Here is a 12,683-nt window from a genome sequence, read left to right as displayed (position 1 = left end):
AGGTGAGGGGTGGCCGTGGGTTTCCCCAACGGCCCTCCGATGCCAAAGTCAGTACTCGTAATGATCATAAAGTAAATTGACAAAAGATAAGGATAGATGAGTACCTTTCGTGCTGAATCTGGCTGTTGGAGATTTTTGTGTTTTTGTGTTTTCTGATTTTTTTGCATTTTTGCTTGTTTTCCTGTTTTTTGTGTTTTACAAAATAGAAATAACAATTGCGTACCTTCTTCAGAAATGATATAATTTTAAATGTGCTGCGTTCCAGCTTCGCTGCACCTCTTTCCCTTCTGCATTCCTGAGTCTGTATGCTCCATTACCTACTACCCTGGTGATTTCATAGGGTCCTTCCCAGTTGGGTGCTAGCTTTCCTGCATTAACTTCCTTGGTGTTTTCATATACCTTTCTGAGGACCCAGTCTCCTAGCTTGAATGCTTTGACTCTAACGTTCTTGTTGAAGGATCTTGCTACTTCCTGTTGGTATGCTGCCATTCTCATTTGTGCGTCTTCCCTTAGCTCCTCTACTGTGTCTAAATTGTGAATTAGTTCTGCTTGGTTTCTTTCTTCTGTCATCAGTCCGTACCTTGCTGTAGGCACTTCTATCTCTGTTGGTATTACTGCTTCACATCCGTACACCAGTGAGAAAGGGGTATGACCTGTAGCGCCTTTAGGGGTTGTTCTGTCTGCCCATAATATGTTGGGTAGTTCGTCTGCCCATTTCCCTTTGGCTCCCTCCAGCCTTTTCTTCATGTTGCCTATGAGGACTTTGTTACTTGATTCTGCTTGTCCATTCGCTTGTGGGTATCTTGGTGTAGATGTGATAAGGGAGATGTTCCATTCCTTACAGAACTTGGTAGTTTTGTTGCTGATGAATTGAGACCCGTTGTCTGTAATGATCTCCGCTGGTACTCCGAATCTGCTTAGAATGTTCCTCTTTATAAATGAAATGACGTGCTTATCCTTGATCTCCTTGTACGCTTCTGCTTCAATCCATTTGGAAAAGTAGTCTGTCATTGCTAAGAAGTACACTCTCTGCCCTGATGACGGTGGTAATTTTACTATATCCATTCCCCACTTCATAAATGGCCACGGTGTCAATGTTGGGTGTAACTCTTCTGACGGCTTGTGTGTCAAAGGCGCATGTTTTTGGCATGCTAAGCATTTCTTGGCGAACTCAATTGCGTCCTTTCTCATACTGGGCCAGTAGTATCCCATTCTGAGTGCCCTGTTGGCTAAATTTCTTCCTCCGGAGTGATTTCCGCATTCTCCACTGTGTAAGGATTGTAAGACTTGTTGAGCTTCTTTTCTTTCCAGGCATCTTAAGAACGGTCCCGCTGCAGACTTCTTGAAGAGTACATTGCTGATTAGGCAATACTTGGAGGCTTTCTGAGCGAATGCTTGAGCTGTTACTTTCCCTGTTGGTTTCGTGTTGCCCAGGAGGTATTCCTTCAGGGGTGTTATCCAACTGTTGTCTTCTTCTTCTGTAGGGCCTGTTTGAATTTCGTAGACACTCATGGTTGATTCCTTCTCTATGGCTGGTGAGAGTACATGTACTAGAGGGATTGCCCCAAATTCTTCTGGATTGATGTTTGATCCCAAATTTGCCAATGCATCTGCTTCGGTGTTTAGGTTCCGGGGTATTTGTTCTATCTTGAACTCCTTGAATTCTTTGATGAGCTTCTTCGTGACTTCCAAGTAGGCAATCATTCTGGTGTCTTTTGCTGCATACTGCCCGTTGATTTGGTTTACCATGAGCAAAGAATCAGAGATTACTTCTAGGTGTTGTATCTTCATATCTCTTGCAACGGTTAGTCCTGTAATGAGCGCTTCATATTCGGCTTCATTATTGGTAGCCTTGAAGTTGCACCTTATTGCCTGTGCTATCTTGTCTCCTTGGGGTGATGTCAGTACTACTCCTAAGCCCACTCCTCGTATGTTTGCTGCACCATCTGTATGGAGTGTCCATTTTTGTGCAGCCTTTGGTTCCTGTAAGGCTAGTACTTCCTTTTGTGCTTCTTCTTCAAGTGTAGGGATGAAGTCTGCTACGAAGTCTGCTAAAGCTTGAGATTTGACTGCCGTCCTGGGTTCGTACTGTATGTCGTACCTGCTTAGATGTAGGGCCCATTTTTCCATCCTTCCTGACATTTCTGGTTTTCTCATGATAGCTCTGATGGGGTAGTTGGTCCGTACTTGTATGGGATGACTCTCGAAGTATGGACGTAGCTTTACTGAAGCAGTGAACAAGGCTAAAATGATTTTCTCCAATGAGGCGTATCGTGTTTCCGCACTGAGCAGGGTCTTGCTGACATAGTAGATTGGAAATTGTTCCTTTTCTTCTTCTCTTGTGAGGACTGCGCTGACCGTCCCTTCAGACACTGCAAGGTACAGCTGGAGTGGCTCCCCTTCTTTAGGTTTGGAGAGAATCAACGGGTTGGCTAGGTATTCTTTCAGCTTCTGGAATGCTTCATCATGTTCTTGTTCCCATTTAAACTCCTTGTTCTTTTTCAATACCTCGTAGAAGGCCCTGTTCTTTTCTGAAGACTTTGAGATGAACCTGTTCAATGCCGCGATTTTCCCTGTTAAGCTCTGTACATCTTTCTTGGATTTTGGTCGTTCTAGATCTAAGATAGCTTTGACCTGTTCTGGACTGGCTTCTATTCCTCTTTGCGTAACCATGTATCCCAAGAATTTTCCTGACTGTACTCCAAACGTGCACTTTGTAGGGTTCAGCTTCATGCCATATTGTTTCAGGATGACGAATGCTTCTCTGAGGTCTCTGACATGATCTTCTGCCTTCTTGGATTTAACTACCATATCATCTATGTAGACTTCTATCGTGTTCCCAATTTGCTTTTCAAACATCTTGTTTACCAACCTTTGGTATGTTGCTCCTGCGTTCTTCAATCCGAAAGGCATTACTTTGTAGCAATATATTCCTTGGCTGGTAATGAAGGCTGTCTTTTTTTGGTCGTCCTTGTGCATGAGGATCTGGTTGTAACCACTGTAGGCGTCCATAAAGGATAACAATTCGTGTCCTGCTGTGGCGTCTACCATAGCATCGATGTGAGGTAAAGGGAATGGGTCTTTCGGGCAAGCCTTGTTGATGTCTGTGAAATCTATGCAAATCCGCCATTTCCCATTCTTCTTTCTTACTACCACCACGTTGGCAAGCCACTCTGGGTACCTTACTTCTCTGATTTTTCCAGTCTTGAGTAGGTTTTGAATTTCTTCGTTGATGATCTTGTTCCTTTCTGGCGCGAATTTTCTTCTTTTTTGTTTCACTGGTGTATGCATTGGGTCTACATTTAGCTTGTGAGTGATAACCTCTGGGGGAATGCCTCTCATGTCCTCGTGGGTCCAAGCAAACACATCTTTCTCTTCTTCCAGAAAGTCGTGAATCTGTTGTCTGATTTCCGCTTTAAGTTCTGACCCTATTCTGACTTTCTGATCTGGATGTAAGGGGTTCAGCTGGACTTCAGTAGCTTCTTGCTCTTCTGATATACTCAACTTCTCTTGGCCCAGCTGATCCTCTGATTGCTATGCTGAACTCTTCTCCGCAGATGTTGCTTTCAGTGCTATCTTGTAGCATTCTTTGGCTTCCCTAGGATCTCCTCTGATTTCTTGAATTCCCCATCTAGTAGGAAACTTGATGACCTGATGGTACGTAGAAGGGATGGCTTTCATTTCGTGTATCCAAGGTCTTCCCAAAATCATATTGTATGAGGACAGGGTGTCGATTACTAAGAATTTAACCTGCAGGTTGATCCCCTTTGCATATGTTGCCAATGTAATCTCTCCACTTGTCTTCTTGGTTTCCCCACTGAATCCCACTAGCATTGTTGACTTGTTAACTATGCTTTTCTCATCTATGTTCATGTGCTTCAGGGTATCCAGCATGATGATGTTTGCAGAACTTCCATTGTCAACTAGGATTCGCCTAATCATGCAATTTCCAACTGGGAGTGAGATTACTAGGCCGTCATGATGACCTTCTACCGCGTCGCTTTCTTCAAACATGATAGGGATGTCTATCTTTGATTTCTCCCTCTTGTCTGGTTGCTCTTTGTTACTTTCCTTTGCGTGCCGCTTCGCTGCTGAATATGTTAGGCCGCATACTTCTGACCCTCCTGTTATGAAACAGATGGTCTTGACAATTGGAGGTGGGGGTGGAGGACCTCCTTGCTTGGACTCTCTATCCTTCCCTGGAGCTTTAGATCTGTCTGACAAGAGTTCTTTGAGGTAGCCCTTCTTTAATAGGTATGCAACTTCCTTTCTGAGCGCGACACACTCATCAGTAGTGTGACCAATATCTGAATGGAAATCACACCATCTGGATGGATCCTTCTTCTCCCCAGGCCTATCATTCTTTCTTGGCCACTGAACAGTATCCCCCATCTTGTTCAAGGTCCTTATTATTCCTGCAGGATTGACATTGAAGCAATACTCGTGTAACTTTGGTGGGAGCTCAGGATCTTCTCTCCAATCAGAAAACTCTCCTTCGACAGCGTTGACTGACCCTTCATCAAAGCGGGAACGCTGATACGGCTTGAATCGATTATCTCTCCTGGGGAAGTTGTTGTTCCTTCTTGACGGGCGGTCTTCATCCTTTCTGAGCTCTGGAGTTTTTCTTGCATATGTATCCTCTTCGAATCTGACTTGAGCCATTGCCTTAGCTTGTACATCTTCAAAGGTTGCGCATGGATATTTGGTCAACTCCTTGTAGAGCTCACTGTGATCTAGCAATCCTCTTCTGAACGCTTCAATGGTTGTGGGAGCATCACACTTGTGTATTCCAATCTTTTCCCTGTTGAACCTATTAAGGTAATCTCTCAAGGATTCACCGTGTCTTTGCACAATACGATATAAATCCGATGACTACTTTTCTATTTTCCTGCTGCTGGCAAACTGGATCTTGAATAGGTTTACCATTCCTGCAAAAGATCGAATTGTCCCATTATCTAAATTAATGAACCAAGTTAAGGCTGGACCTGATAATGTGGCTCCAAAGCCTTTGCACATGATGGCCTCTCTGATGTCTCTAGGGATTGAGCTGGTCATCATCTTCTGTTTGTAAAGGGATACATGCTCATCAGGGTCTGTTGTTCCATCGTACATGGCCATGTTGGGTGTGCTAAACCTCTTTGGCACTTCTACCATGGCGATCTCTTCTGAGAAAGGAGACTCTATATAGCCATCTGATGCTTCTTCCTCCATGGGCTTTGGCATTCCAGGGATCTTGGCGATCTTGGCTTCTATTGCCTTGAGGTACTCTTTGACCATCTTCTCTATCTTTCCCTCTTCAGATCTTTCTTGTTCATTCTGCTTAGGGGTTCCTGCATTCAAAGAGTCCAGATCTAGGGTTGTTTCCCTAGTGTTAGATCCTTTTTCCCCGTTAGGGGTATGAAAGACACCTGACATATCGAGCTGCATGGCTATACTTTCAGTGTTTTTTCTGGTATTAATGGTTTTGGAAGCGACTGACTGTATCTGGCTACGGAGGGCTTCGTTTTGCTTGGTGAGACTGGTAAGTTTGGCTTCGGTTTGGACTTTTTTGGGCCAACAATGTTTCGATTTGGCTTTTTTGTTGGTCTAAGGTTTGACGGAATGCGTTCATTCCCTCATTGATTTCGGCCATGGTAAAGGGTACTTGGTGCCCAGACATGGTATTTGTATTGGTTTTTGGCGAATTGGTAGGTTAATCGATTATCAGCCCCACGGTGGGCGCCAAATTGTTTAGGCAAATCTCAACAAGGACGTATGAGAATCTGCTAGGTTTGAGGGGTAATAACAATCATACTACCAAAAGCGCAATAAATAGCAATAAGGCACCAATAAAGCAGTAGATAAGCAATGAAACAGCAATAAACAAACAGAATGAATATTACTACGAAAAGAACAAGTTTAGAAATACAATACTGAATAAGGAATAGCCTCCTTCTTCAGTAAGGACGATGCTCCGTAGATGAATGCCGAGTAATTCTATTATATTCAGAGTATATGTGCGTATATGAATGCTCAAAATGTCTAATTGTGCTTATTTATACCTAGGGAACTCTAGGGTTTACAAAGATATTCGAAATATATTCAAAATGGGGAAGATCTTCTTGATTTATCTCCTTCCCTGTTCTGTAGGTGTATCTTTGGCAAGTATCTTTTTGATTGATATCCTTGATGCTGCTTTCCTTGTTTATTCCAACCGAGCCGCTTTGCTTATTTTGTTGATGCATTACTTCTTGGACTGGTGCCCTAAACTTTATGGGTCGTATTACAATACGGGCCCAACACAGAAGAGTGAAGTATAATACTTTACTTTACTATGTTGTAACTTGTAAGAGGATGGAAAACAAGGTTGATTTATACACGTGTACAATGACTGTATACAGTAGTGGATGACTGGATGTAGTACGGTAACTATTGAATTCGAAGATTCCGATCATTTTTACTTTCAACAAAACCGTAATAGTTTTACTAAACATCGACCCATTATATATTTAAATAACGTTACTCGTAATGTACAATAATTATGGTATATTCGTCTTGATAAGGGACTTACGAGTATATTTTTCTCTACTGTACTAAGGTTGAAACTTGAATTATACGGCGATTTGATTCTATGATCAATTAGGGTAACTTCTTTATAAAACTATCTAGTGACTAGGGATTAAGACATTAGTCCTATATGCATGTGTTGTGTGCATTAACTTTAAAAAAAACAAAAAAAAATTTATACTCCAAATTTAAGTTAATGCACACAACTCATGCATATAGGACTAATGTCTTAATTAAGTTATATACAGTTATATATGTTTGTGCATAAATTATGTCCCTTACAGCACTGTCAAAACGGTTTGACAGTTCGGTTTCGGTTCGGTTTGAAATCGGTTCGGTAGTTAATCGGGTCGGTTTGGAATCGGTTTAATTGTCTCGCGGGTCGGTTTTGGTTCGGTTTAAATAGTTATCGGTTCGATTTGGTTTCGGTTTATTCTTAAGCGGTTTTAATTCGGTTCGGGTTGTAAACAGTCCGGGTAGTAAACGGTTCGGTGCAGGCGGGTTGCGGTTTGTTAACGGTGCGGTGTAAACGGTTTTTATCCCGGTTCAAACAGTTTCGGGTTGGAAACGGTTTCGGGTTAGAAACAGTTCGGTTCTTTTTTGGTTCGGTTTATAACTGGTTCGGATCTTTTTCGGTTCGGATCTTTTTCGGTTCGATTTTTTACTGGTTCGGTTCTTTTTCGGTTCAATTTATAATTGGTTCGGTTCTTCGATGGTTTAACCACTTTAACGTTATTCATATCGGTTCCATTTCAAGTTTACTAAATTACGGTTCGGGTCGGTTTTCGGTTTCAAAAAATAAATTGTTTATCGAGTTGTTTGGATTCGGGCAGTTAAATGGCTTTGGTTTGAAATTTGATAGTACTTGCTAACCTTTTGCGTTCACAAGTTTTAAATAAAGTCGGCAAGTCGCGAATCATTTCATATTTAGGCAACATATTATAAACAAATTCTCATTTATTTTATAAATACATATTATGTTCTGTTTCAAGTTTAGTCATACTGATCTTACTAGTTTATTACGAAGTAGATTATAAGAATTAGTGTATTAATGTATTATTGTTATACAATTAGGTTATTATATGCTTCTTATTTAATCATTTATATACTACGCATACAATCATAATCATGACTTGATGAGTTCTTGACTTCTTGTGAAATGGAAATTTGCAATTTGGTAATTCGATACTTGATTAGTCAACAAGACTGATAATTATGACTCGTTTATCATTATATATTTTCATGAAATTATGAAGATATTACAAAGTGCTTTGATTTGTATAATGAAAGAAAACACTAATGACTAATTAACAAGGTCATATTGATCAGTTCAATCGATCATATGTACTACACATTATTAACACGTGGTATCTAACCATCTCAATATCTCATAGATAAATATTCGTATCATCGTTATTCGTATGTATTAGTACAAACTACAAAGTTATACGAAGTAGCTCATTAGTGATCTTTTTAAATTAATCTATTTATACATTTTATTAATATAACGTTTTTATAATTTTTACGTGTATGAAAATAAAGATATACTAGTAGATATTTTAATACGTGTCTTGGGCACTGATCCCGATCAAATGGGGCAAAAAAATACTAAAGAATTGAAGGAATAATATTTTTGTAGATGAATGTACAACACACAAACACACACGGATCACCACTCTCAACCATAGATTAAAAAATCAATGGTTAGATTCTTTCTCCCACAACACACATGGATCACCATTCTCAACCATAGATTAAAAAAATCAATGGTTAGATTCTTTCTCCCACAACACACATGGATCACCAATCTGAACCATAGATTAAAAAAATCAATGGTTAGATTCTTTCTCCCACAACACACATGGATCACCAATCTGAACCATAGATTAAAAAAATCAATGGTTAGATTTACATGAAACCACTCTCACCCTTTTGAAACCCTTTCACTCTCACTCTCACTTTACCACTCTCACCTTACCACTCATCCTCACGGCGCCTCTTCTTCTCACGGCTAAGCGCCTCTCCGTCTCATCACCTCTCCGTCTCATCCTCACGGCGCCTCTCATTCACGGTGTTTGTTGTCCTTATTCTGAAGCTGTCCTGGCGCCTCTCATTCACGGAGTCATTGGTGTTTGCTGCCCTAATTGCTCCAAATTCAGGTATGATATATACACGGCGTCTCTCTCTCTCTAGATTTTAATTGATATGTGTTGTTGGTATCATGGTATGAATTGGTGTTGTTTTTTTTAATTTGTTACTGTATATAGTTTAAATTGTTTTTTCTTGTATAATTATAACTCAATTATATATCTGAATACAAAAATTGAATCTTGTTTTGTCTGGATTATTGTTAACAATTTGATATAACTATTAATTATGCAAATTAGTGTTAGTGTGATTTTATTTGCTGCTATTTGTTTAATTGTTGAATTTGTTGTCGTTGGCATAGAATTCTGAAGAATATATTGATATATAATGAGCACTAGGACATTAATTACTTTGTAAAATAAGAAAATAAGGTAGAATACAGTGATTATTTTGTTTGAACTTTTCTAGAATATTGATGATGATGATGATGATGGCCCATTAAACCGACCATCGATGGAGATTGATAATTATTTGACTACTACTCGTGTCCCATATATTGAAGGGGAGAATTATGATGTTCTCAAGTATTGGGAATCTCAAGTTAGGGTGTACCCTATATTAGCTGCTATGGCTAGGGATGTTTTGGCCATTCCTATAACATCGGTAGCCTCTGAGTCTTCTTTTAGCATGGGTGGTCGTATTTTAAACAAGTATAGGAGTGCGCTTTTGCCTAAGAATGTTGAGGCGTTGGTTACCACACAAAATTGGTTACGTGGTTATGATTGTGATATTGAAGAAGACGTCCTTGAAATTGGTAAAGAAGTGATAGATGAAAGTTTTGCATCTAATTCGGAAGGTATTGACGTTCTTTAATCTTTTTTTTTTTTTTTTTTTTTTTAAATAGCTTATTTTCCTCCTGCCTCCCTCCTGAATTCTGCTCACATATAGCTTTTCTTTTTCCTCAAGCCTAGGCGATGCTACATTGGGGTGAATTCTGCCATGTCTGCTGCTATTCTGTTATGCTGCTGCTGTTCTGCTTGTCTGCTGTTCTGCTGTTCTGCTGTTTTGCTTGTCTGCTGTTCTGCTATTCTGCTGCTGCTGTTCTGCTTGTCTGCTGTTCTGCCATGTCTGCTGCTGGTCTGCTGTGTTCTGCTGTGTCTTTGCTGTTCGGCTGTTCTGCTGGTATGATGTTCTTCTGTGTCTGCTGCTCTTCTGTTCTGCTGCTGCTGTTCTGCTGTGTCTTCTCTACTGTTCTGCTATGTCTTCTCTGCTGTTCTGCTGCTCTTCTCTGCTGTTGCTGCTGTCTCTGCTGTGTTTACTAACTGTTTTAGTTACTTGACATCCGCGGGTTTTAAGCCTTTAAGGGTGTAGGTAAATGCTGTGGCTTTTGTTGAGTAATTTCAAGAAACTTTTTTGCTAAATGCATTTAAAAAAATTATTATGTAAACTGGCAGTTTGGCTGCTTTTGGTTATTTCTGTTGATAGTGATGATGATGATGGTGATGAGTGGCATTCTTGGTCAATGCACTTTGTGATTGTATTATTTGCTTGGGGTAAATTTGAGTACATTGTTACTGTGTTTCATGTAGATGAAAACTTGATGAATTTAGAAGTTGGAAGTATAAAACCTTGGTATTTTGAAGGTAGCTCTCCTCTTACATTTGAAGTTCATTCAAAACAATTGAGAAAAATATAGCAAGCCTTTGAATTGACTCTAAGGGATCCTAACCTTTATGATTTTTCAAACTATTCAGGATATGCAATTAACTATGATATTCAATGGCCTATGGAGTTAGAATCTTCCTATTGATTTAATGAAAAGCTTTTTTTCCATTGAATCCATGTCTAACAGTTTGAGACACTTGAATTTGTCCTGTCCAAGTTCCAAAATTTCCATCTTTGACTGTTCTAGAGAAACCGGTAGTCTGCAGATTTAATGATAAGTTTGGAATATTGTGTGTGGCTCTTTAGAAAAATTGATAAATTTGGAATATATGCTAAATATATTCTAAGATTTCTAATATTCAATCCATTTAATTATATAAAAAAGTTTGTACTATTCAAAATAAAAAAAAATAAATAAGTTTGTAAACGGTTCGATTTATAAGCGGTTTGGTTCATGGACGGTTCGGTTTATAACCAGTTCGGTTTACAATCAGTTCGATTTTTAAATGGTTCGGTGCAAACGGGTAGCAGTTTGCTAACGGTTCGGTGTAAACGGTTTTTATGCCAGTTTAAACGGTTTCGGGTTGGAACCGGTTTCGGTTTAGATACGGTTCGGTTCTCTTTCGGTTCGGTTTTCATTCAGTTCGGTTTATATTCGGTTCGGTTTGTTAACGGGTTCGGTTCTTAAACAGTTTACCATTACTCGGGTCGATTCGGTTTCGGGTTTACTAAAATACGGTTCGGGTCGGTTTTCGGTTCCAAAAAATTCGGTTTTTAATCGGTTCGGTTCTCATTTGGGTCGGTCGGTTTCGGACAGTTAAACGGTTTCGGTTTGAAATTTGACAGCACTAGTCCCTTATTGTAGTTGGTTGGGTAGTACAGAACATTATTTTTGTCTATCAATGATCTGTACGTAGCTGGAATAGAAAGTAAACAAGAAAATTAATTTGGACAAATTTGCTCATCATACATATATATATATATATATATATATATATATATATATATATATATATATATATATATATATATATATATATATATATATATATATATATATATATATATATATATATATATATATATATATATATATATATATATATATATATATATATATAATCAAGGCTATAATGAGAACTAGGAACTAATTTAGGCCCTTAGATCATGTTAATCGGACAGTTCACATGCTACCCATGTCATTAATGACATTTTCGTAATATTTCAACTTTATAAATTAGTTTTCAGATTCATTTCTAAAAAGTAAATGAAAAATTAATAAAAGTAAATGAAATTAGCAAAAATAGTTTCAGTTCAACAAAAATAAGGTGAAGTGAACGGCGCCTAACAACGAAAAAGAAGAAAGTCTATTGTAAGTAGAGCTGGTAAACTTGACCCGACCCTTGACATGAAATTGACCCGAAAACATTAACCCGAAAGTGACCCGAACACGAAGCTGTCCCAACCCGTACCCGACCCAAAGTGGAGTTAACTCGAACTTGACCCGATACCCGAATTGACACGAATCGAATTGACCCAATACCCGAAGTGACCCGACCCGAAGTGACCCGACATCTGATTTAACTCGTCCCGCGCGATCTTAACCCGAATCGATTCATCTGAACAGACCCAAAACCCGAAGCGACCCAAACTATTTCCGAAATGACTAGACTTTAAAATTAATAGATACTCAAATAACCTAATTAACTAATTTAGGGCTTAATTACTTTACCCTAATAAGCACTTATCAGAACTTGTTATTGTTATTATTACTATTACTCTTCTTTTTTTAAGTGTTACCTTTTAAATTCTTTTCCACTTTTTACGTACAGTGTAATTTCTTCACGTTATTGGACCCGCACTTATTAGAGCTTATTAGACCCTATTGAACTTATTAGACCTAATTGAACTTATTAAAACTTATTGAATCTTATTATTAGACTTGATTAGAACTTATTAGATCTTGTTTTAACTTATTGACCTTATTAAACTTATTGGACCTTATAAGCTTATAGTAACTTATCTGAACTAATATGAACTTATTTAAAGTTAGTAGAGGTTAAACTTATTTTTATAAGGTGAAGTCGTTAAGAGAACAAGCCCGAAATAATTTGAATTTTTGACTAATTAATCAATGATAGTGATTATATATATGAAACAATAATATGATAATAACTCTCGGCAATAATAACAATGATGTTGACACATAAATTTATATTTCTTATAAAAAACAATAGTAATTATAACAATCTATACTACTATATAAAGAGAGGGCCTTTTGGGTGATAAATTTGTCTTTCTCCAAAATGCCCTTCTCAATTTACAAAATTACTCATTCATTAATTAATATATTTTTTTAAAAAAATGAAAAAAAATTCATTCAT

The 12,683-nt window shown here is 38.4% G+C and overlaps 1 protein-coding gene across 1 annotated transcript; it reads right to left on the bottom strand.

The window, feature by feature from the left end:
* Positions 1-3,534: 3,534 nt before the first annotated feature.
* On the bottom strand, positions 3,535-4,662 carry LOC145565536 (uncharacterized). The gene has a single exon (XM_081625507.1). It carries the CDS (start codon positions 4,660-4,662, stop codon positions 3,535-3,537), a length of 1,128 nt encoding a protein of 375 aa, XP_081481633.1.
* Between the last annotated feature and the right edge of the window lie 8,021 nt (positions 4,663-12,683).

The sequence above is a fragment of the Chenopodium album genome, chromosome 10 (genome assembly GCF_948465745.1).
Source record: "Chenopodium album chromosome 10, dcCheAlbu1.1, whole genome shotgun sequence".
In the NCBI taxonomy this organism is placed as follows: domain Eukaryota; kingdom Viridiplantae; phylum Streptophyta; class Magnoliopsida; order Caryophyllales; family Amaranthaceae; genus Chenopodium; species Chenopodium album.
This window is presented reverse-complemented; position numbering and strand designations above follow the sequence as displayed.